At 36.6% G+C, this 27,166-nt stretch overlaps 1 protein-coding gene across 1 annotated transcript in view; it reads left to right on the plus strand.

The window, feature by feature from the left end:
* The first annotated feature begins 488 nt into the window (after nucleotides 1–488).
* The window catches only part of LOC123870352 (Kv channel-interacting protein 4-like), a 283,490-nt gene continuing 256,812 nt past the window's right edge, over nucleotides 489–27,166 (plus strand). Inside the window, exon 1 of the mRNA XM_045913613.1 lies at nucleotides 489–699. Within this exon, the coding sequence (XP_045769569.1) occupies nucleotides 655–699 (45 nt within the window). The 5' untranslated portion in view covers nucleotides 489–654. The remainder of the gene's footprint in view (nucleotides 700–27,166) is intronic.

Consider the following 27,166-nt stretch of genomic DNA (forward strand, 5'->3'; position numbering starts at 1 on the left):
TCCGGAACAAAAAGTGACCTATGTCCATCCCCGGGGTGCAAGCTTTCTCTGTACCTTTTGCAAATTGGTTAAACTGATGAACCGTGAAAGGCTAGCAGACAGACAGACACACTTTTGCATTAAAATTTTATAGTAATATAATAAGTATAGGCAATTACATACTGTCGTTTTTACGGCGTAGCACCTTCTACGAGCTGTAGCGTCGGTTCTACGAGAAAAAGGAGCACGTCGATAATATATATTATTATAGTTATAATAAAGTTTACTCTACAAACCTATGCCATCATGTAGCTACAAAATACTATAACAGCAAGTAACAGCAAGTACCTGATTAACAGCCTTAACAAGGAAATAGCTTAAGACGTACAGACAGTTCTATACGTAGATCTAGGTTGCGCTCGTCTAGGGCGGCGGCCAATCCACAGGGGGTGGAAAACGGGTGCCGTATCGTAGCAACCAGCAGCATCCCTGACAGTGTGGTGCCGACACCCGTACCAGACGCACGTGTTAGCCACCCTCGCGAAACCACCCCGTGAGGACACGAACTTCACTTGTGTAGAGCACCAATGTCAAAATGTTCATGTTATTTATATTGCTCACTGTGTACTTGATAACGCTGTGCCATAGTTAGTTGTGAAGGGAAAATGAGTTTGGATGTTTGGTGAAAAACTTGGCGAGATTGAAGGAGCTGCGACGCCGGTGAGTCTTCCCATAAGTTATTAGGGGTTTTAACGCTATGTATTTCTAATGGATTTACGTATATCACGCTATTTATCAGTATGGTGTTTAGTTAGGGACTTTGTTAGAGCTTGAATTAGGAATAATTCTTTAATAAGTACACAAGTAATAAATGGATTTGAATAGTCTCTCTGTGCGTCGTATTTATTACTGAGGCTCGCGTCCCCTTTTCATTAATCACATAATTGCAGAAGTTTTCTTGGCAAAATAATGCGGTGGGTTCCCAGATCCCGCAAAGATAGAGTAAATAAAATTTCTAGTGGATAATAATTGGAATTTCTGTGTATTTCTAATGGATTTATGTATATGATGCTACTTTATCAGTGTGGTATTCAGTAAATGACCTCATAAGAACTAGAAATACTTATTTGGTAAGAACGTAATTTAGGTACGTTCAATATGGGTTCGAATAGAGAACTATCTAATCTTTATGGTGTTGGAAAATGTTATGTGAATATAATAAACATCTCATAATTTAGATGATCTCACAAGCAACCTCCATAGTTTTGCACCTACGTCAGAGCAAAGGACTACGTTCTAAAGTTACAAGTACGTCCGTAAAAAGAATGGTCCGGGTAACAGATCTGGGCTCTATTCCACGTATTATGAGCAGAGTTCGAGAAATATATCACGATATCCTCGTATATCAATTGATATTTATGTGGATATAATCGATTGATATTTATTGTCTAAACTACGCTCAGATCCGACGTTAAAACTGGCAACACACGACAACAAACTACAATTTAGATTAATTTCCCTGAAGTGGCAATCTTGCCAGATGTTTTTGGATGATACTTAAATTTTTGTTAATACGGGTTGACTGTCTGATTATTGATGTTATTGATATCAAATACCTTGTCTAATTTTTGACACTATTATTTATAATTATTATAATAAGAATGTCGAATATATATATTCAAATGATCATCAATAATCAAAACACTTAAGAATTAAAATCGCATGCTTTTATACATGATGTGTAATGTAGCTATATTTATATTAAATATTGAAAATTTTGATATTTATTATACTTATATACTAAATATCTTATATTTATGAACCCTGATTCCAAGAATCTGTCATAAAAACCTACCAAATATTTTATGCGTATATTAATTTCTTTGTTCATTCATGGGCATCCTTTCTTTGTTGAGATTTGTTACTTATTATGTACATCTATGACTAGGCAGGTTATGTGTGCTGAGATGACTTGTGGGCTAAATCTGCTTCTTTTTGGGCTTCCTAAAATCATGAGCACCAGCGTGTCAGCTGCGTCCATTGATAGATGTGACGATATTATAGCGTAAAGAATTTGATTTTCAGTCAGGTGGTCCGAAGAATCACAGAATCACAAAATACGAAATTGTGGAAATATCTAATATACCAAGTCATGGGACAGTGCCTCATTTAGTTCAGATTTGGTTCTATGGCATTAAAATATAATGATCACACATATCAGTAGTGATCATTTCCGATATTTGTTTGTAACCATTGCGTAGGTTCATAATGACTGTATTATCAGTAAGTATATCAGGCCAGCATTGTCCGTAACTATGAATAATGTATACTATGTATGAATCTTCTATTGATCCATCAATTGTTGGCATCCATTTCGATCAATGAGAAATGATACTTTCGCCTATAATTACATTAATCCTTCAGATTGGGAAAATGATATCCATAAATCCAAAATATCTTGGTAGCGAAATTATATGGGTGTAATTACGTCGATTACGCGATGACAACGACTCTTGCAATTAGATCTTTATATTTGTGTAATAAATCGAAAGACCTGAAAAAAAAATTGACCACGGTGGATAATCTCCACAGAGACAAGGACTTAGGACATTTGCGCGGGAGATGTTAACACACAAATATGTGCACAAACACAGATACACTATCTAGGTAATCCATTCTATCCTTACTATGCATACTAATATTATAAATGCGAAAGTTTGTCTGTCTATCTGCTAGCTTGTCACGGCCCAACAGTTTAAAACCGATTTTGATGAAAGGTACAGAGTTAGCATACATCCCGAGAACGGATATAGGCTACTTTTTATATCGGAAAATCAAAGAGTTCCCACGGAATTCTTTAATTAAAGGTCCATCCGTTTAACCGATAATAAAAGGTATATTTGGGTAGCTTGCGTCCCGTAAATTGACATAGGTAACTTTTATCCTGGAAAAGCAAAGAGTTCCCTCGGGATTAAAAAAACCCGTAATCCACGTAGACGAAGTCGCGGGTATCATCAAGTGGTGGAAATAATTATTCATTTAATAAATGGATAAACCCTGGATGGGTTCGAAATAAGTCGGGCTTACGTCGACTAAAATGTGAGTAAAGCCGGATTCTTATGCATATGATAAATATTCAACTTCACCTTGTTTTAGGAGCTATAAGATGCGGTTACAGAGATAAGCCGCTAAAGTCCAATTTGCAATTTAAGATATTATTATGTTTATATAATTTCAGACGACAAACGCAATTTCAACTCGAATATTTTCAATTTATTCTGTGAACGTCCATCTAACCTTGCGCCTATATCCAACGTCCTTGTTATTTGTATAGAGATGTACAGAACGATGCCATTTCCGTTTGAAGTTGATCGCACACTATCGTAAGTGTGTTTTTCAGTGCTCAGGTTTTTTTTATTCCACTTCAACTACCTTGCGATCTCATCTGGTGGTAAATGATGATGGAGTCTAAGATAGTGGTGGACTTTTTATTAAGTCTGTACCCCTTGGTTTTTACAGGGCATCGTACTGGAACAATTGTTTAGTGGTACGGCTTTGCCAGTAGCATGGAAACTAGCCACGGCCAAAGCCTTCCACTATTCCACTACAGACTTAATACACTTTATAATTAAATAAATAAGAAACTAATACATTTTATGTAAATACAAAATTTCATCTAAATTGTTTGTGGTGCTTCTGAAAAACCAATATGTTGCTTTGTAAATCTATCATTTAATTTAATTGGCGGACGTCTTCATAATAATTTTCGATGTAACTTATGCTAAAGCTCTTGACAAATTTTTACTTTTTAGTTAACACAAAAAATGTGGATTTTGCGGCTATTGTGTCTCTTGCGGTAGCGTGCGCTCAGCTTTATCCGCAGTAATAATTGTCTCTCTCATTTTTCTCAACTTCATAATATCTAGCGTAGATCTAAAATCGGATGCTATAATAAAATTGCAAAGGAATAAAAAATTTGCTAAAACTGTTTAAAATAACTTTGGTAACAAAACTGGCATTGTTTTGTTTATCTTATCCAAGGAGAAACTGTCTGACTGACATGTCAACGTACAGCTGAAACCCCTCGTTCTAAAAACATTTGTCTGTAGATTTCTCTATAATGTAAAGTCCCACTAAGAAAGGTCTTTCAAAATTTTTACCTAGCAAAACCGGGGCACATTAACTACTAAAGAAAATCACTACGTACATTATAAATACGAAAGTGTTTGTTACTTTATTGGTTTGTCCTTGAATCATGCTGCAACGAAGCTACGGATTGGCGTGATTTTTTGCATACATATAGCTAGACCTGGAGAATGTCGTCAATGACAAGTCGCGGGCATCACCTAGTCTAAATATTTAACTGAAGGTGTCTAACTAACTGACCCGCTGAATGACTGACCGATTGACTGACTGATCCTTCAACGCACAGCTTAAACTACTAGCCTGATCGGACAGAAAATAAGACGGCCATATTATGACCGAAGCTATTATGACGAAGACATCCGCTAAGAAAGGATTTTTGAAAATTTAACACCCAAGGGGGTAAAATAGGGGTTTGAAATGTGTGTAGTCCACGCGGACGAAGTCGTGGGCATAAACCAGTTTTACAAATAAATTCTTCACGAAGGAATAATGGCACTTCCATTAGGCAATTTGAAAAATCACTGAACTTTAGAGCACATCGGCAGGCAATGAGGGGGATGTCATTACGGCTTAGAACTTTTGCGTTGCAATTACAAAGTTTCCCATTGTATGGCTCGGCTCTTTGAGGACCATTTACTCTTTGTATTTTGGCTCAAATGTCGGAATTAGGTCCTTTTTCACGTTCAAATTTTACAATGGACATTTCTTTCAATCTTTACATAAAAAGAGAAATTGACTGACTGGTAATATTGTATCCACGGGTGGCTTTATGTACTGGCCCTAGCATGCAGGTATTCTTTATAAGTTTATCATCATGATCAACTCATCACTGGCTCACTACTGAGCATGGGTCTCCTCTTTGCATGAGAAGGGTACGGCCATAGTCTTCCTTCACCGTTAAAGCAAGTGATATTTAACTCAAACTCAAAACCATTCATTCAAAGTAGTTAGGTACTATTTGTACACAATTTGATGGTCAGAATTGTTAGATTTGTAAGATGATATAGTGGTAATAATTAATTACGTAAACTTAAAACTAAAGCTACGAGGGTTCAGAACGCACCCAGATCTGAGAAGAGCCTACAACAAACTTTAATTGGTAAAAGGTACATAACTCTGAAAAGTTAGAGGTGCGTGCCCAGGATCAAAACTTTTTATAAAGTAGGCCACATAGAAAGAATTTTTAGCTTAGGGTTCGATCCTCTTACTTTTCAGAGCTATGAGCGTTTAAAGAAATTAAAACCTGCATGGCTAAGAGTTCTCATGTCTTCTTTTCCTTTCTCTGAGAAGCAGCATCTCATTTACCTATCAATGGGGACACGGAAGAGGAGTTGAAATAATTAAACAGATAGTTGTCGGATTATATAGAGACAAGATTTATCCATGAGACTCTCTGGCTATAAATCACTTAACTTGGTAACACATTGACAGCCAATGAGAGGATGTGATTAGGTCTAAAAACTTTCGCCTTGCAATTACAAAGTTTTTCATTGTACGCGGCTGACTCTCGGGAATCGTTTATTCTTTAAGAGTTGGCTAATGTCGAAATAAGGCTGTTAGTATTCTAGTGTAGCCCAATGAAAAAGTAAAATGGTCATTACTTTTAACGAAAATCTTTTATGGTCGTTGTTTTACGCAGGAGCAACAGCATGCGACAATGCGGCATGCTAAAAACGGAAGCATTATTTTGCAGCCTTAAGGTAAACGCACACTTATCCGAGCCGTACGCATCAAACGAGTCGAACGAAACGAATTTTAGAATTCTCTATATGAAATCTCATGAATGCACACTTCCCCGCGTCGAATCGTCCGAATCGGAAATATGCGAGGTTTCATGAGATTTAATTATATAGGTACATAGTTCTAAAATTAGTTTCGTTCGACTCGTTCAACGCGTTCGGCTCGGGTAAGTGTGCGTTCACCTTTAAGCAGCATTCAACACTATTTTATACTGAAGCAAGATGCAACACATTGCTATAGATTCTAAATACAAAGCATCATTCAAACCTGCGCGACCAACGACTTCGAAACGGGAACGTCAACCGCACTTGCTCCATGCTCCATACAAACTCAAATAAAATATTATATTTTGTGCAAATGCGTTTGGACCTTAAGACTGAATATACATCTAGACAAGCATGCTTTACCTTAATCTGCATCTTCATAGAATGTTTCTCTTGAACTGAATTTTAATAAGCAGCATCTTTTCAATTAGTAATCATAAGAAATAAGAGTAAAAAAACGAATTTTGATATCATAATTTTATGGTAGGTATGTGAAGGACTGCTGAATAATAAATGCTTTCGAACTGAACATATTAATTAATTTCTCAATTACGTTGTTTAAATAGCGGTTTTCGCAGGTTATTGTTTTAATACGGTCGTCCCACAGAGACGTACCTACCATACTAACTTTCTCATAGCTGATATAATAGAAAATAAATTAATAGTTTAATTTTACTCCCGATTCAATTATCGCAGTTGTGAACGCCAGGTTTGCTCTATTGTTCCAGTTTAATGGTCATAGCACACATGTCAACTCGGAAAGGGATCATCACATCAGCACCGTATCAACTCGAGCCGTCCAGTGCTTTTTGTATGAAACTCCTTACTGCAACGCACACAATCGGAATCGTATCGTTATCGCCTCGCCTCGGGACAAGCTCACGAACCGCGGTACAGTGCATGATCAACTAGCAGTTCCCACGTCTACGGCTCGTTTGCGTCTCTCCATACTCTTCGTCCACGCTTGCCTGTGTGCGGTCGGCAAGCTGTAAGCACGGCGTTGCCTGGCCGTAACCGAGTTGACATACCGGTGCTGCTCATTCGCTTTTTACATTAGGTTGACGCCTGTTTGACGACGAGGCGAAAGGCGATACGTTGATAATCCCTTTCCAAGTTGATATTATGTGTGTGATGACCCTTATTTCTAATTTTAAATAAATAATATTAAATTTAGCTATCACACATAAAATTTTGTTAATTACAGTGTACCTGTGATAATTGAGTAAATCAATAAGGACATATTTCTCGACAAAGATGCGTTCGGATTTGTTTTTTGCGACTTTTCAGGAGAGCTGAAAGAAAATCTTCGGAAAACCCGCATCATATTTTTACCCGACATCGCAACGCAAAGGAGTGGTGGTTAAACTTTGTGGTTAAACTAGTGATGGTTAAAAAGTAACATATATTTGTATCTGATAGGTTAAACGTAGATATTGTTTCTCTTTTTTATTAATTTTGTACTAGGAACAAAAATATGTAAAAGTAAAGAATTCGTAATAAGAAAGTATCATCAATAATCCATCATAGCGAATTGCATATTACGCCGTAAGGAAAATCCCGGATATCGTTAGGGATCAAACCCGGATATCATTAGGACAACTTTGATCGTTGTTTGGAAAATATTTGAGGGCGCTGCCAAAACGGCTTTGCGTTTGTTATAATGTGATTCTTATAGAATGTTTGCATATTTTTCAAATCTCAAAGAGTCACGGCCAGATGTCTGAATTAGGACAGCAACGTGCAATCGGCGTGCAGTTCTAATTGGGCACAGTGATTACATGCGGAATGCCCAGGTGACAGCAGTTTTTTTAAAGAATATGAGCCATGTTTATTATGACTAATATTCCCCTTTCCCCTCCAACTAAACCTAAAGTTTGTGCTAGGATTAGGTACGACAACAGAGCAACGGGTGGTGGTTCCCAACTCTCAATCCCAACTACAATTTTACAGTCGGCTTGAAGTCCAAATTCAGTCCGTCTGTCCTAAGTCAGCAATAGCGAGCTACTTTAGTATTTGTCCTAAATTGTAACCTAGGTCACATGGTAAAAGCTTTTAAATGAATGAACTTTTGGAGTAAAAAACAACGACATTAAAACTATTTAATTTCATGGAAACGTTTGAGGAACTGTTACATTTTAAAAATCATCTGTAAAATTGGTTAAAACTTTAAAAGAAATTTTTTATACAATTTTTGTCATCATTGTTCAGCTCATTAGGTAGGTACAATTTTAGGACTCTTATTAAATCCTCGGGAATTGCATCTAGGCACGGGTTAACTCTCTTCTCCAATCTTTGCGAAACCTAGATTTCATGTTTACACAAACGGTATTACCTACACATGAAATGCGATGCAAACTAAGCAGCTCAAGATGGGCTCAAGTGATTTCATAATGAGACAAGGAATTCACATAAGCATGCGTACAAAATAGTATAGAGATAATTATATATTACATATAATATATGTATATTGTATATATTACATAATATAACGTGAAGACCATCTCTAGATGATGGCCGTAATATTTTATGGGGTACGAATACATAAAAGTGTAATTATTATGGCCGACTATTATCATAAATGAGCCAGACTTGATAGTAAACCAGGACCTGTGGAAATATAAAATCACATAAAATGGAGATAAGGAAAACGATGAGGCACTTTTAATGCATTAAGGCTAGGCGTCCATGGGGAGTTAAATGGTGATCAAATAGCAGCCTCGATTTGTACTTTAAAATAGCTGTAATTACTGTCTCAAGCAACGCTTAGATCGTCCACATTTAGCGTAACAAATCCTGTTGGAGAGAGAGCCAGGGAGTACCAAGACCTTTGTTATTTTATAAAAGCTGAAAGTTTCTCTGCGCATTCTCCCCAACACAGGGAAGAACGTACAGCGACTATAAAGTTTGGATCATGGTGGTTTCGGAAGATAACAGGTAAGTAAACTTTAAACTTTTCACACTAATATTATAAAGGCGAAAGGTGTATGTTTGATACTCTTTCACGAAAAAACTACTCGAACGGATTTGGCTGAAATTCGGAATGGAGATAGATTATACCCTGGATTAACACATAGGCTCCTTTGTATCCCGGAAAATCAAAGAGTTCTATAGGGATGTAAGCTACCTCTGTAAGAAATTTCATTAAACGTTGGGCCGTGAAAGGCTAGCAGACAGACAGACGGACAGACAGACAGACAAACACGCTTTCGCATTTATAATATTAAGTATGGAAGTAAGTATGGACTAACGTCGTGCCCTTTTCGATACCTCAATAAAAACGATTAATTAGATCAAACATACCTAATAGCTTTTAGCAAAAGCCTTATCATGCACGTATTTCCCCAACGTACGAGTATTTCACTAATTTCTCTACCGTTACGTGACAAAGATTAATGTTTTATACGCCTAAGCCGTTCCCAAAAGGTGCTTTAGGGAATAATTTGAATCCATCTTGTTCATGAATTGACGCAAATATATTCCAACTAGATGATTCCCGCGACTTCATCCATGTTTAAATAAGTTTCTTAAAAATCCTTTGTGAGCTCTTTTTATACTCTCATTTATTTAATTTTCACATTTTACCCTATTTTTAAAAAATGTTCACCAAAATAAATTAACAGAAATAACAGAAAAAGCTCTTTGATTATTTATTATCTGGGATAAGATGTAATATATTTACTATACTATGTAAGCGGCGTAACACATACTTTCACATGAAGAATATTAATATGGGTTAAAAAATATTTTAAATTTTCCATATTAGCCATGGCCCTCCGCGGTTGGACTATTTGATAGTAATATACTCGTACCATACTATTTTAGTAGTAAAAAAATTGTGCCCAGCAGACAAACAAACCGACAACAAAGCGAGTTAAAAAAACCTGTTAAAATATTTATAGAATTCACATAGTGTTTAAAGAAGTAAGAAGAATACAAGATGTATTTCTAGCAGGCTAGGCGTAGGCACATTAGCAAATGCGTAGGTCAGAGGCAATGAACTAAATTAACTAATGATGATTATACAAAAGTAGAAGGATATACAAGGTATAGGAAAAAATTAGAACCTAAAGTTCTCACATTTCACGTTGTGTTATTTTGAGAAAATTCGTAAAATTTTATTTACATCAAGGGTTGTATCAAAGGTGGATCCGTGCCTAACAATATTAATTAAAGTTAACTAAGCTTAAAAATAAAATAACTTCATTAGGTTTAAAACTCGCTTTGATGAATAAAAAGTTACGTGAAATGTACTTAATTTAGTATGAAACCGTTCTTTAGTGGGTAGAGCTTTGTAAAAATATGAGAAAATCCACATTTAAAGTGAATAAATAATACGAGTAAGTTACTAAAGGTGTATAAAATATGTTACAATTTTTTTTTGATAGAGAAATTGTATTCTATCTGAGGTAAAAAAGTTTCCTTACTTAGTTACTTACTCATTATTAACGGATTAATATTTATAATGAGCTATTTAAATAGCTATTACCAAATAAATTATCCAACAAAATGTTATAAGTGGATAAATTTTATTTAATACTAGCTGATGCCCGCAGCTTCGCCCGCGTGGATTGGTCAGATCCCCTGCAGCATCAGGATTGAGGAGTTGGACTCCAAATTTTTTATGAAATAGAATGTCGCAAAGTTCCTCTATCGATTAAAAAAGAAATGACGCAAATCGGTTCAGAAATCTCGGAGATTTCGGTGTACATAGGTAGAAAAACACAACTCCCTTTTTGAAAGTCGGTTAAAAAAGTAGCCTATTTTACGCCCTGGTCAATCCTCTACTTGCCTGTGAAAGTCCCGTCAAAATCGGTTCAGCCGTTCCAAAGATTAGCCTTTTCAAACAGACAGACAGACAGACAGACAGACAGACAGACAGACAGACAAAAATTTTAAAAACGTGTGATTCAGTTATGGTATCGTTCAAATAACCATATGAGCTTAATATGAGGTAGTTATTTCGAAATTACAGACAGACACTCCAATTTTATTTATTAGTATAGATTCTGGCGTAAATAGGCCTGAAATGGAATGCATCAAACACAAACTTTGTTTCAATTTTTATTTGTTTCAGTAAATACCTACTGGTAGGTACCGTCAACGAATTAAAAAACAATAAATTAACTAGAAGTTTACTAGCTAATTTTTGGTAATGGCAACATTAATTTTAAACTATCTCAAAACGGAGGAGAGATTCTCAATTTGCAGCATATTTGTTTTATACTATGCGCTTTTCTGTTATGAGGAAAAACAAGACTAATGTAGGATGCAAACGTCCGCACAGAAGCCTGACCGCTGTGAAAATAACATCTCAGGCAAAGTAAATAACATTTTGAAATTGAATCTCACTGACTTGCAAATGGTTCTCATTAAAATGCTAACTAGTGAACTTTGAGGATAGTACGACTAAGTTGCTACATTATTAATCTATTATGCTGGTTAAGCAACGTTGACACGAATCAGTAGCGGGATGGGTGACCGAATTGAGAGGTGCAAATTTAGCTTTTGCCATTCCTTCCGTCAGAGAGCACGTAATCATCATGATTATCATTCTACTCATCGCCAGCCCACTACTGACCCCACGTCTCCTCTTAGAATGACCTAAGCCAGCTAGACCAGCGTGGTGATTTATGACTTTAGGTCATAGTTCACCACGTCCTTGGGTGGTCAAGTGCGGATTGGATTTCAGGAAAATGATCCAGGAACCCTAGGAATTACATAGACACAGCTCAAACAATCGTATTGACGCGACGTTTACGTGCCTTTTGAGATTTACGAGGTGTGTTTTATGAAATGGTGGTACGTCACCAGGGTTGATTCAAAAAAAAAACTTAATTGTGTGATAAATGTAAGCAATTTAAACTAAAAATTAATATCGAACGAATAAAGTTTAATTTAAATAACAAAGAATTAATCTATCAAACGCTTTGTGCTTAAAATATGCCAGTGACCGAAAACTTTCAAATATTTTATGTAGCATTTTTCAACATCAATGTTCGGCTCAAAGTTATGCTAGCTTTTATTTTATTAAAATTTAAACCATTGCACGTTATTGCAAATTATTCAATAAAAATACATCGTTCATGTAATATTACGTACTAACCTACAAAACTCAAGAGATTATTATTTTTTGGCACCTATAACAGTAATAACCCCATACAGACTGTACCTACCTAGATATTTTATACCTACTTACCATTTTTAATCCTACAACCTTCATTTTTTAACCCCCGACCCAAAAAGAGGGTTGTTATAAGTTTGACGTGTGTATCTGCGTATCTGTGTATCTGTCTGTGGCATCGTAGGTCCTAAACTAATGAACCGATTTTAATTTAGTTTTTTTTTGTTTGAAAAATGGCTTGATCGAGAGTGTTCTTAGCTATAATCCAATAAAATAGTTCAGCCGTTTGAAAGTTATCAGCTCTTTTCTAGTTAAAATATTTTTTTATACTTGTTGGTTATGGTCATTTTATTGATAAAGGACACATAAGTCGTCTAGTAGGATAAAATAGATAGGGATTGCACGTAATTATAAATGGTACCTACACGTACTCGTGCGTAAGCAAACCAGGGTGGATCCTGTTTTGCATATCGTCCTCATTTCAACAGTTTCCATTCGAATAAATAATTGTTTAATACAATTTTATTTGTTGTGATAACGCATTCAACCAGATGATTACCGAATTATAACAGACCTTTGTTGTCAGCATGAATAATTAATAAAAGTTTATTATTGTGCCTACCATTTTCAATTTTTATATAAGTAATGAAAAAATAAGTTGAGTTTTTTTCATTTGGGAATACAATTAAAAATTTATGTTAGATACCTATTTCCATTCCCACGATAATGGTGAAAATAATAATCGATGAATTTACAAGTGAATTTATGAACGGATTTTTATATCACACTGCATATTTTTAATCCCCGACCCAAAAAGCCGGGTGTTATAAGTTTGGCGTGTGTATCTGTGTTTCTGTCTGTGGCATCGTAGCTCCTAAACTGATCAACCGATTTTAATTTAGTTTTTTTTGTTTGAAAGGTGGCTTGATCGAGAGTGTTCTTAGCTATAATCCAAGAAAATCTGTTCAGCCGTTTGAAAGTTATCAGCTCTTTTCTAGTTAATGTAACCTTCGCTTGTCGGGGGTGTTATAAATTTTTAATTTACACTTGTGACTAAATTAATTTGAACTGAAAGTGATACATAAATCCGTAGCATCAGGAAGTGGAATTATCAGAGAGTACCTATTTATGACCATCTTTTATCTGCGTTTTTGTTCACGTAGATTTTGGTTTTTAAAGATACCGTTGGATTTTTTTTTAGTTTGGCTGCCTGGAAGATATGTCTAGGTAGCGCTTTAGGTCGTCAATTGTATTCTTATTTTGTTATGCTTTTTGTTCTTTCTATTCTATGAATAAAAAATATGTATATTGATTTATCCATAGCCTCAGTCTAGAGGCCCAATGTTATGAACAATGGTATCTATTTTAGTCTTTCAGACAGTGACTCCTTTTATTTAGATAGTTCTAAATTTCTGCTGGTCTGGTGGAAGGCTTCGGCCGTAGCTATTTACCACCCTACCGGAAAAACCGTGCCGCTAAGCGATTTAGCGTTCCAGTACGATGCTGTGTAGAAACCAAAGGAAGGTTTAATGAAAACTGACATACCCCTTCCAGGTTAGCCCGTTTCCATCTTAAACTGCATCATCACTTACCGCCCGGTGAGATTGCAGTCAAGGACTAACTTGTATCTGAATTTAAAAAAAGGTATTTTTGTATTTGTAGCCTACCTGAGTAACGATGATAAATCAAGGAAGTAATTATTAACATTTGTTGGTCATTTGCCCAGTACGTGAATGATTAACGTATCCGTGCGTGAGTGGGCGGACCAGGATGAATCGTGATTTGCATTTTGTCCTGGTTCCACCAGGTTCCATTTGAATAATTGTTTAATTCCATTTATTTAGTTAATGCGTTCACCCAAATAATTACTGATTTATTATAGTCCATGTACTTCAGAGCGTGATAAATTAAGGTTTATTGTTTTGTGCCTAGGCCATTTCAATGTTCCTAACTCACTTTGCAGAAAATGATCATGATGACTTTTTGCGAGATTGAAATTCTCTGCTGTATTTGCTCTAAGAGTCAGAAATAAATTATTGAAATTTATTATTTAATAAATTATTCATTAAAAAATTTAATTTGAAATTTAATTTAAATGCGGCCAGCCTGCTTGGGACCATCCGGCGGCAATGTGTCTTCGTCTTAATAATTTCGGTTTTAATTTATTTATAAAGTAGTTTTAATTTTGATTTTTAATCTTAATTTTGATAGAATTAATTTTAGTTTTAGCTATTATAATTTAATTTTAATTTGTTAAGTTTAAACAACAATGTTAAATGCTGTAACCTACTTTAGGAAAGTATATTCCACCCGAATTAGCGCCACCGGATAGTTAAAGTAATTAGACTACCACTACAAACACCCATTACGTGAATTAGTTTATTGGAAATCAATTAGGAAGCGCTTACAAAATGTAACAGATTGTCACAATACCCTTGGTAATAAAATACACCTATATCTAGATATACTTTCAGATTTTACTAGGTAACACTTTACGTAAGTTAGGTGTGCGTAGGACGACTGATCATTTGCCCCTTCGTAATCGAATACAATCGTCTAGTGATATCGTCTATTTCGGATCGAATAGAATTTTTTTGTCGGAGTCTATTATCCCAATTTATGCTGTCTCTATTTTTGTACGTGATATCCTATTGGTAGCTGAAACACGTAACTTATCTTATTTTTATGTTCTTTTTGTTGACCTGCTTTAGGTTGATATGATTTTCTCTTTAAACTCGTATCAGTGTGAATACCGTACCTCAGCTGCGCTAAGAAAATCTTAGCCTATGCAGCCCCAGGATTTTTTTCTTTCTTCTCTCTGGGCTGGTTTCCGCACATAAACGTTTCCGTCTGTTGTGTGTACGTTGCCCTTTCCTGCCGAAGTTTTCACTCCAGCCATCCAAGCTCGCTCCAGAAGCCGAGTAGACCGCCCAGGTTGCCGAGGGCTTCATGAAGTGAGGTTGGGGATCCCAAATGTAGCCCCAGGATGTAAGCTAACTTTGTAATTTCATCAAAATCGGTTAAACTATTGGGCCGTGAAGAGCTAGCAGACAGACAGACAGACACACTTATAATATTAGTAGGATGGAAGTATGGATTATGTACCTATCGATAATTAAGATGTCTGCCCATTTTTGTATTTTTACTACCTCCTTAATTTCCGTTAAACAAAATAGTGCTTTGAGAACTTAGCAAACATGAAGCGGCGGTGTACCGACATGACAAAGCCCAAAATCGGATATTGTGTTTGCCCGCCGCCCGGCTGCCTCTTGACACGGTGATATTGGCGCGGTGCCATCCATCGCCGTTCAGTTTCGCACATATTTGTCCTCAATTACCCATCTATTGAGTTGATGCTACTTTAGAGTTTAGTTTTACCACATAGGCAAGCTGGGCCCGCTCGTAAAAGTCAGCACCAAGTTATGAAAAACTTTTACGTCGATCGAATATGATCCAGACGCAATTTTTCTTTTCCGAGCTAGAACATTGCAGTAATTAACTGTGAAAAAAAAACCCAAAAATGTTTGGTCACAGCTTCCAAAATATTTTATAAATCGTTGTTTTCAGTATTAAACATACCTACCTGTGGTGTTATAATTATAATATATAATTTACCCAATTTCATATTCCTTTTTTTTTTTTTGACGCTGGGGAATGCATTTACGCATCTCCCCGGAAGCTAGCCAGCCAGCCGTGAGGCAGCCAGCCAGCTGAGGGAGGGTATGTGGGACTCGCCGGCCGAGAGGCGACCGGAATACCCACTAAACCCCAGCGGCGCTACTGCGCGTCGCCTGGCGACTGGGTCACGGGAACGGCCGAAGCAAACAACCGCGACCCAGCCAGCGACGTCTGCCGAGGCAGACACTCCACCGGGGACCTGCTCGGTCCCCAACACCGCACCTCCGTGACGCACCAACGAAGTGCGTCCCCCGACCCTGGGACGCGCACGTCGCCCGCGTCCCATCCTCCGCTTCGTCCACTGTGCCCTCTGCTAGTCAGAGGGACATGCGGAGAAACCTCCCCCCCTGCCAGGTCATTAGCCATAGCCAACAATATCTCCGAAGAGAAATTATTAGCCATGTTACCGGGGCGCACCGGCCCGAACACTGCTCTTCCCCTCGGACGCATCCAAAAGGGACCAGCAGCATCCAGGCACACTGGGAGGTTACCTGGCTGGCGCCCCAATTTCATATTCCTAACAAGTGTAGTTTTTGAGATAGCCCCCGTCACAAAAATGGTTTAAAACTGAGAACTTTGATGGGCCCCCAATTTTTAATTTTTTAAGATGAAAAAGTATAAAAAATATATTATGCGTATTCTAAAAAATTATACGTGCTAGGGTAAGAAAAAAATCCGGCTCCTTTTTCAAGTATGGGAGCCCCCCTGAAAAATAATTTAATTGATTTTTTAAATTTTATTTGGTTTTGGGTCAACATTCTACACCAAGTACCAAAATTTCAGGTTTGGGACTCATTTCGTCCAAGCTAGAGACCTAAGTACCGTGCCTAAGACACGCGGACGTACACACAGACAGACAGACAGACAGACACATAGCCGAGTAATATTAATATTAATAATATTAATATTACTATTACTATTTACAATAATATTACTATTTATAACCTTTGGGTACGGAACTCTCAGTAGGTACTTAGTTATTCTGGTGCTATTGATAGGCAGCGGTTGATAATAACTATGTATTTAATGTATGTTCCATTTAATTAACTATTCATTATTTTATTCCATTTAGCGTGGATGTGGTAATGTATTAAACAAAACGATTAACACTTGTTAAAATTCATTAATTTTAGCGATAATTATTGTGTGGTTAAAATGGATACATTCTGGATACTATTGTATTTTTATTAGGTGATTTAACATAAATTGTAAAAGATCGGTGAGTATAACATTGTTTTAACAAGTGTAAATTAAAAATTTATAACACCCCCGACAAGTGAAGGTTACAGTAATAACTAGAAAAGAGCTGGTAACTTTCAAACGGCTGAACCGATTTTCATGGATTATAGCTAAGAACGCTCTCGATCAAGCCAACTTTCAAACAAAAAAAAAACTAAATTAAAATCGGTTCATTAGTTTAGGAGCTACGATGCCACCGACAGATACACAGATACACACGTCAAACTTATAACACCCCTCTTTTTGGGTCGGGGGTTAAAAATTTGGAAATCAGGATAAGAATTTTCATAAAATTCATGACATTCTGACAGAGCTTACCTATATCACCCCTATGTTATATATTAGGTATCTGGTATGTTATGTTTCTGTATATAATATTATGTAGGACATGAAAGAGTAAAAGTTACGTGTGAAACAAACAATAATAATAATTTGCATATTCCCAAGTGAGTAAGCAAACTATGTTGAATTCTGATTTCCATGTTATTTCTACTATTCTCGTACTGTTAATAATAATATTATGTAAATTTAGTTTTGTAACATAATCTCTATCCGTATTATTACCTACTACCCACAGTATAAATGCGAAAGTGTGTTTTTGGTTGGTTTATCTGTTTGTCCTACAATCACATCGCAACGCACGGAGCAACAGATCTAGAATATGATTTTTGCATGGGTATAGCTAAAGACCTGGAGAGTGAGTTAGGCATAGAAATATATTATTATAATTCAATGTACTTAGGCTACTTTTCCCCGAAAAATCAAAGATATTTTTGAAAATCCAAATTCACCGGACGCAATCGCGGACATTATTATTTTTAATGTTTCGTCCGTGTGGACTCGCGTCTTTTAATCCCATGGAAACTTTTTGATTTTTCAAATTGAAAAGTAGCATATATGTCCGACTCCGGAGTGATACAAGTACATATAGGTACTAGAAGTGACTAATCATATTACAAAGTGCCTTGATAAGGGAAGGAAATGTATTGGTATTTTCCTTGACTTGCAAAAGGCCTTCGATACTGTGTCAATCCCTATCTTGCTTGACAGACTTTCCGACATGGGTATTAGGGGTATTACATTAGACTGGTTCAAGAGCTACCTTAGGGATAGACAACAATGCGTTAAAATTGGTAATGTTACCAGTGAATTTACTAACATTACATATGGTGTCCCCCAGGGGAGTGTTCTGGGCCCCACCTTATTTCTTAGTTATATAAATCCACTTTGTAATCTGTCCGCAAAATCTGGACGCATATTTTGTTTTGCCGATGATACTGTGGTTTTATTTGAAGGCAGTTATTGGAAAGAAGTGAAGTTGCTTGCTGAAGAAGGTCTTAAGCAAATCACGACATGGTTAGAGGACAACCTACTTACAATCAACACCGTGAAAACAAAGTATGTGTGTTTCAGTACATCAATTCGGAATAACCCAGACAAAGACTTTAAACTTCCTATTCACACTTATCCTTGTAATCGGAAAAGTGGGCTAGACGCTTGTTGTAGCTGTGACATTTTAACCAAAGAGACAACTGTTAAATATCTTGGAATTACATTAGATGAACATCTTAGCTGGTCAACTCATATCCATAACACTTCTAATAAAATCAAGAAACTCATCCCATTATTTAGGAATCTAAGAGATATTGCCCCTATCGAAACAACTATGATGGTCTACAAGTCACTATGTCTTTCGATTATGACCTATTGCATATGTGCATGGGGTGGGGCTGGCAAAACTTTTATGTTGCGGCTAGAACGCGCTCACAGAACTTTACTTAAAACTATTTTTAAAAAACCATTTAGATATCCCACTGATGATTTATATAAAGAATGCAATGTACTTAATGTCCGACAACAATACTTATGTTCAATAATTTTGCGCTTCCACTCTAAAATTGATCCTTGCACTATAAACAATAGCAAAAGAGTAATCAAACTCCCTACACATTTTACAAATACATGCTTTGCTGGAACACAATTCGAATTTCGCTCATCATATGCATATAATATATTTAACAGGGTTAGCAAAGGTATCAACATAAGCAGAATAAATAAATTCGATCTAACCAGAGCAGTTAAAAGCTGGCTGGTAGCTAAGGGCTATGACGAAACAGAAAATATTTTAAAAGTCAAGAAATAGCGCGCGAGCATACACACCGCACACACACACACACACACACACACACGCCCACACAAACAAACACAAGTGCACACACAAACAAACACAAGTGCACACACACACAGACACACATACACAGTCATCTATAATTTTAGCCTAGTTAAGTTATAATTTTAGCCTAGTTTGAATATTAGAAATTAATTAAGAAAACTTTAAACTTTGTACTCCTACCTTCTGCAATACAGGTATTTCCTAGTGCAGAAGGTAGGAATCTCAATCTTGATATGTAACCCATGTATAAGTATCAAATAAAATTATTATTATTATTATTATATCATTTTTTAATAATTAAAAAAAAAAATTAATAATAATTAATATCTTTCGTCAAAACAAATTGAGAGGATGGACCGCGAAAAGGTTAAGACAGACGATATATAAACAGACAGACATCAAGGCAGACAGATAAGCTTTCGCAATCATTATATTAAGTAGCATGTTTTGTATAAAAAATAGCAATGCCGATCTATAAATATATTTTCTTTGAATAAAAACAATGCCTATTTATGAATTTTCATTTTACCAAGCTCGTTGGTAATCCAACACTGGAAAGTGCTACTTGAGAATCTTAACAGCAGTAAAAGTCCCGGTGCACTGGCGCACAGCTACACTTAGCTGTGAATCGTTTAGTGACTTGAAGCTTACACGTGCATAATAACGTAACTTGTAAAATATGAACTTAAATAAACGTATTAAGTACAATTTCAATAGCCCAAGGGCTCGTTCAGGGAGAAGCGAAGCGTTGCGCGGCGCGTCCAGCGGCGCGACGCGCGGTGAGTGGGGCGGTTTCTCCGTTTACGTTATTCCGTTAATACCGGATAAACAAACAGTGGTGTCTGCAGTAGACACAAGCAACCCCGCACCACTGTCATTTCCATCACTAACATTCCCCTTTTCCCTCCAACGCTAGGAGTGGGTACGACAATTGTGCAACGAGTGGGATTTGAACCGCCGACCTTTCAGATTTCAGTCCGCTCCTATAGCCGTTGAGCTATTAAGGCTTATGCTTGTTTAGCAGGGAAAAGGGAATATTAATTATGTTCACATGACTTACCTACGGACCAAAACATGGCCGTTAAGTACGAGCCTGATAAGATACCTCAGAAGTCAGAACTACTCAATTGGCGATCGAGAGAGTTATCCTACACGTTCAGAAATAAGAAAATATCTATCACACTAATATTATAAAGGCGAAAGTTTGTATGTGTGTGTGTGTGTGTGTGTGTGTGTGTATGTTTGTTTGTTACTCCTTCACGCAAAAACTACTGGACGGATTTAGCTGAAATTCAGAATGGAGGTAGATAATATCCTGGGTTAGCACATAGGCTACTTTTTATGCCGGAAAACCAAAGAGTTCTCACGGGATTTCCAAAAACCTAAATCCACGCGGACGAAGTCGCGGGCGTCAGCTAGTCAGTTAATAATAATTAGAGAACCAGAGTCGCGAAGCTGAAGTGGCAATGGGCGGGGCACATAACTTGAAAAACCAAGAGACATTGGGCCCAAAGTTGCTAGAATAGCATCTCCGCCCTGAAAAACGCAAAGTTGTTAGACATCCCTTAACGCAAGACCCTTTTCCAAGGGGTCGGTTGAAATGAAAACGACACGGCTAATTATAATGGTAAAAAAATTGTTCCTGTAACCTGTTCTCATTACACCCCTTTTGGCAATAAAATGTTACATTAACTTAACATTGTTATTTGTTACCATTTGCAACATTTTGATACTATTTGCAACTTTAACTGTTGTACAACAGGCACTTTCACATTTCCCAAATAGCCTTTTGTATGTGAATTGTTAGAAATTAGAATTGCCCTGCCTTCAGAGTACACGTCTAGTACAGTTACAAGTTTAATTGTAGTTCCTAGTACATGCGGTAGGAATACTAACAATGTAACTATAAAGTAAGTAGGTACATTAATTATAGGTTTTTAAAAATTCCGTGGAAATTAATATTTTTTGAGACTAAAAGTTCGCGTACGGCTAACCCTGGGGTGCATGCTATATCTTTTTTTAAATTCCTCTAAATAGGTTAAACGGATGGACCGTAAAAAGCTTACAAACAGACACTTTCACATTTATAATATTAAGTATAGATTGGTATAGATTACCTTAAAATATCGAATCTTCTTTAGCCAGATAACAGATAAATTCGTAAGCGTTTTGCGTACAATTTGAAGTAGTGCGTGGGTCGAAGTATCGTTTGACCTTTCGTAATGTAATTCACTTTTCCAGTAACTTTGGCTGTTTCAAGACGAATCACGTTTTATCTGTCGATGTTAGATGTATTTGGATTTATTCTGCTTTTCTGAGAAACTGTCGGTGGTATCTACTTAACTGAGCTGAATTTCTCTGTCTTGTGACTTTATTAAAGGGAGATTTTAGGTTTGATTTCGGAGGTAAGTGTAGCAATTTAAACCTTCTGTGTGTAATGGGATCCCGTAGAGAAACTCCCAGCATAGCTCTCTCCATTTTTTTCTTAAGAGACCAATAGTTAGTGACAGTATCTGAGGAGAACCGTAGTTAAACCAGAGTTATCGACATAGCTCAACGAGTTACGAAGCTGAAGTGGGAAAGGGGAGGCTAAAAACTTCGAGAAATCAATAGACGTTGGGATCCCAATGTTAGACCTCCTACCGGAAAGCGCAACATTGGTAGACCTCACACTAAGTGAACATTGAACAGGTGACATTAAGCAAGCCTCAGGAGCTGTTGGATTCAGGCGGCGCAAGACTGTGGCGTACAGACAGATACCATGTCCAGCTGTGGACGTCTTTTGGTTGACGATAATGATGATATAATGGGAAACTTCGGCTATGGCTAGTTACACTACCTTTTGTAGACATTTATTACAGTTTCTGTATCGTAGAATCCGATTAGGGTAGCTGATATGGGTAAAAAAACCCAACTTCATTTTTCAGCAAAAATTTTCCGAAATGTTGCCAAGTTTGTCTAGTAACATTGTTGCAAGTTAGTCCAAGCTATTTGAGTAACAGGTTGATGAACCAAATTTAGTTTGTTCTGAATTAGCTCTTTATTGATTCGGTTCGTTTATTTTCAGATTTTAATCATAGTAGATAGAAAATAGTTCTAATTTGTATGCCTCTGATTCTTTTCGGAGGTCACACTGTAATAGCTGTATGATGAAACTGGCAACTCGCCAAAGGTATAATATCTATCAGGGATTAAAAACAAAGTAGAAAGGAGAAAACAAGAATAAAGCTTTCATAACTAAGTAGATTTCATTAGTTGAAACAGGTAAGCGGGCGAAGGTACAATTTTTTAATTGCACACAATTTTACTAGCTAGCTGAAGTAGCATCAGCGATCAGCGACTCGCACACGGACAGTTCCGTACCATAATGCAAAATATAACAGCATATAGCAGGCGAGAAGTTTTGAAACATGCTTGATAGTCACACTAATATTATAAATTCGAAAGTTTGTATGTGTGTGTGTGTGTGTGTGTGTGTGTGTGTGTGTGTGTGTGTATGTTTGTTACTCCTTCACGCAAAAACCACTGGACGGATTAGGCTGAAATTTGGAATGGAGATAGATAATATCCTGGATTAGCACATAGGCTACTTTTTATCCCGCAAAATTAATGAGTTCCCCCGGGATTTCGAAAAACCTAAATCCATGCGGGCGAAGTCGCGGGCATCAGTTAGTATAATTATAAACAGAGATTAATTTTAGCTAATTCGTGTAACACGTACAACAGTAGCTTAATTTACAGTTAGCTTGTTTTATGCATCTTATTCGATCATAAAAAGTGCTTCTATGTTACTCTCCAGGTCTTTCACTATATATCCAAGCAAAAATCAAGTTAATCCGTTGCTTCGTTGTGACATGAAGTACAAACCAACAAACAAACAAACACTATCGCATTTATAATATACTAAATGACACCCGCGTCCAGTAGTTTTTGCGTGAAGGAGTAACAAGCATACACACACACACATATACACAAACTTTCGCCTTTATAATATTAGACTGATAGTGTGAAGTAGTGATTTATGCAAAAAAGTGAATTTGACTAGAATTGCATAGCTGACCGTTTGTTCTTTGCGACAGTCAATATAAACATGACACCTATTTCGGTTGGGTATAGCTTGATTCAATATCCGGTAGGCAAAATGATACAAACTGTAAACTTTGCAAGCACGAAGACCAGAAATCGAAGTCCGAAATCGGATATTGTGTTTGCTTTCCACCTCTTGTAGCGACGATATTGGCGCGGTGCCATCCTTGTGGTTTAGTTTCACACATATTTGTCCTCAATTACCTAACTATTCAGTTGATACTTGCACACTTTTACAGATTGGCAACTACTTTGGCTTGGATAAAAATGGACATAATATGCCCCGCTTTTATTTCTAGACTAAGTAGTTATCTGTTCTTCTTGACATAAGTGTAGGGACACATGCATAGCGCAATATGGTGCTACAATCCAGATGATTGATGATTCCACAATCCAGATGCTTAGATGAAGATGATACTGATGAATTTCTAAATTAACCCAGCTCAGTACCTTCTCATATTGTGAGCGTACTCGGAACTTAGGCGCCATCGCTACGGGCGATAGTATCGCGACGGTATTCTCGCCGTGCTACCAAATCCGATATAAACTCTATGAGCATATCTCCATAGGGCGATACTATCGCGGAGATATGACGAGTGACTCTGGACGAGTATAAAGTCGTCGCGGATTCGTAATCCGCGGACGCAATAGTAGGACGGTCTTGTCGCGGAACGTAGTGTTTATTAACCCCCGACCCAAAAAGAGGGGTGTTATAAGTTTGACGTGTGTATCTGTGTATCTGTGTGTCTGTCTGTGGCATCGTAGCGCCTAAACGAATGAACCGATTTTAATTTACTTTTTTTTGTTTGAAAGGTGGCTTGATCGAGAGTGTTCTTAGCTATAATCCAAAAAAATTGGTTCAGCTGTTTAAAAGTTATCAGCTATTTTCTAGTTTTCTTGTAGAAAAGAAGGTTAGATAATAGGTTCATAATATTCAAGTGTCAAATGGCAAATGTCAAGTTGTCAAGATCGACGTTGCCTAGATATACATAATTATTAATTTGAAAATGATTTGTCGGGGGTGTTGAAAATTTTTAATTTACACTTGTTACTCTTTGGTCGCGATACTCTCACCCGTGGAGATGGCAACTAAATGTTAGTGATGAGGCATCGTCGTACTTGTATTATAATATGTCTACTTCAGTGTTCAGACTGAAAAGGCATAGCGCACACCACTGCCCAATAAAATATTCAGGCAGGTACATAGACATACAGCACTTAAGCAAAATTATGCCATTTACGTGTTGGAAACGGTGGTTAAAATCGTAGCAGCATGAACTAATTACTTACCAAAAACATTCAAATAATTAGAATTGTTCGCGCGTAAAATAATATTATTTTCGTCGCGTATGATTCTAGTGCACTTCACTTTATTATTTAGTGCACTTGCGAACCGTAACTAAGCTAATTCACATTCCGCGAATTCTACAAACATTTTACAAAATTATTACGTGTAGTTATTTTGTTGCATCAACTTAGCAAAAGTACATTTTAAAATCACTGAATAGAACAGCTTTCAAAAACCATCTTCACAACTATGAACAAAAAATTGTGTACGACTAAACTTAATCTAAATAGTAAATACATAAAAAGACAATTCCTAACTCACTGAGTAACTCATCGAATTGCAGCCAAAACGCTAGAAAGCTGTGTACAGATGTTCCCTTTACAAGGGAAGTTTGTAGACAAGGAAAAAAAGACGGATTTGTTGAAATTCCCACGGGACCGAAGCCGCTTGCGATTTATTTATATAAATATATGTTTTATTAATTAAATATACTTAGGTCTGCAAAAAATCGAATTTACATTCCAGGGTTTCAGGTAATTAGAATTCCAATCGCATCTTTCGTATAGAAGGGAGTTTAATTAAAGCAAACAAGTCACGTTGGAGGCTCCTTGTATACAATATGGGTGAATATTGCTTTATAAAGGGCAAAACTTACAATCAAGACACAAGTGGTAGCGTAAATTGTGAACATTTAATATAACATTTATCATGATAATACGTTTTTGTTCGGCTAGTAGTTAGTACCTATATTGTCGTATTCTTAGTGGCCGCACCATGTTTTTCAGAGGCAAAAAAGCAAACACCCCTAACCTACTTCATGCCTCGTTGCACTTCTCGCTTAGTAACTTTTGTGGTGCACTCGGCACGATGATTTCCTGTCCAAAGTCCTCGAGTGCCTGAATGCCAAAGGCTTTTAAAAGTACGTATTACTAGTGATGACAGTGGCTTTGAGACTTGTTGCTAACTATGGGCTTGATAAGAAAGCTCAGAGTCACATTTTAATCAGAGATAAAAGTTTCGTAAGTCCCGAATCCGAAGTTCTGAGTAAATAGCATATCTCAATGCCACAATGGATGGGACACAATTTGATGAATCATCAGGTTTTAACCTAAGGTCTTGGAATGGTGATCTTGCAATGGAAAAAAACCGGCCAAGTGCGAGTCAGACTCGTGCACCGAGGATTCCGCACTCGGGCATTTTTTCCAACATTTTGAACGATCAAAAACTATTATAAATAAAAATCTGTTTTAGAATGTACAGGTAAAGTCCGTTTGGTATAGTTATCACGGAATCGTTTGGTATATCTTTGGAAATTGAAAATACTAATTATTTGTTTATGAACACAATTTTTTTTTGTGATATAACAAATTCACGGTTTTCGGATTTTTCGACGACATAACTACATAAATACCTAAATTCTTTCGCTCTCGCTCTTCACTGCGACCCAGTGACATGCCAGTGACATTATTTTACTTGAAACTTAGAAGTGACCTAAAGTCAACCATTTGATTGATAAATTGCTCAACGCTCTTCACTTGTGCCATTACCACTGGCAGTAATAGTGTAGATCCCACTAAGACTAGACATGCTCTTATCTACACAAAGGAGTTCTTTCCTTTCTAATGTAATTGTACATTCCAGTTATTCAAGCTAAATCCCTCAAGTTTCCAGAGACAGAATTTAAGCAGCTATTGTCTTAATTAAAAGCACCTGTATTAAATACTTACATGACTTCACTAGGTAAGATACTTCGGTTTAGAGTTTTTTTAATAATTATATTACTAGATGTTTTTTTCTACTTGAAATTTTGAGTTTCATTCCGATTAAAAAATTTAGATAAACAGGTGTCTATGTAGTGCAAAATATAAAATAGTCCGTGTAGAGAGTAACATTTTTAATACTTACATTTATCTTTATTTAAAAGCTCCTAGGTCTTATCTCTTATACACTTGGGAGGAAAATTTTCTCTATGTCTGAGTGGATGGCTAGGTTTCACATTTAATATTATTTATAGGTTAAGACTCAGGTATTCGAGATTTTATATCCATCTATTCGCACACGTAACTACTTAAAATGTTATTTATTATGGCTAGGGCTATTATGGCTGTTTAAGTTTTATTAAAATACTAGATAATGCCCGCAATTTAGATTTAGGTTTTTAAAATGCCCATGGGAACTCATTGATTTTTCGGGGTCAAAATTGCTTATGTCTGTCCTCGGGATGCAAGCGGACTGCGTAGTTTCGTCAAAATCTGTTAAACGGAGGGCCATAAAAAGTAACAGACAGACAGACACACATTTTCACCTAACAATATTAGTATGGATTATATTTATCAAATCCAGGTTAATGATTTAATTTCGATGAATAGATAAATATTTTGGTCAGTGATTGAAAAAGAAAATATGTTTTAATTACCAGTTTATTTGAAACCCTAGTTTAATTTTAGAGTTAGTAAACTTATTGAACTTGTAGAGAAGGTTAAAATTGTAATTCAATAAATTCTGAGTTAGCTATTCAAAAAACCTATTAATATGATCAAATATATATTTGTGTGGCTATAAATATTTGCATTAGTACCATCGCATTAATTTTATCAGTACGCAGCAGACAGGTCGGAATATTTTGCTAAAGTATTCGACATTCGTGCGGCTCAAGCCGCTATAATTCACGA

Source organism: Maniola jurtina, chromosome 12 (assembly GCF_905333055.1).
Source record: "Maniola jurtina chromosome 12, ilManJurt1.1, whole genome shotgun sequence".
Classification (NCBI taxonomy): Eukaryota; Metazoa; Arthropoda; class Insecta; order Lepidoptera; family Nymphalidae; genus Maniola; species Maniola jurtina.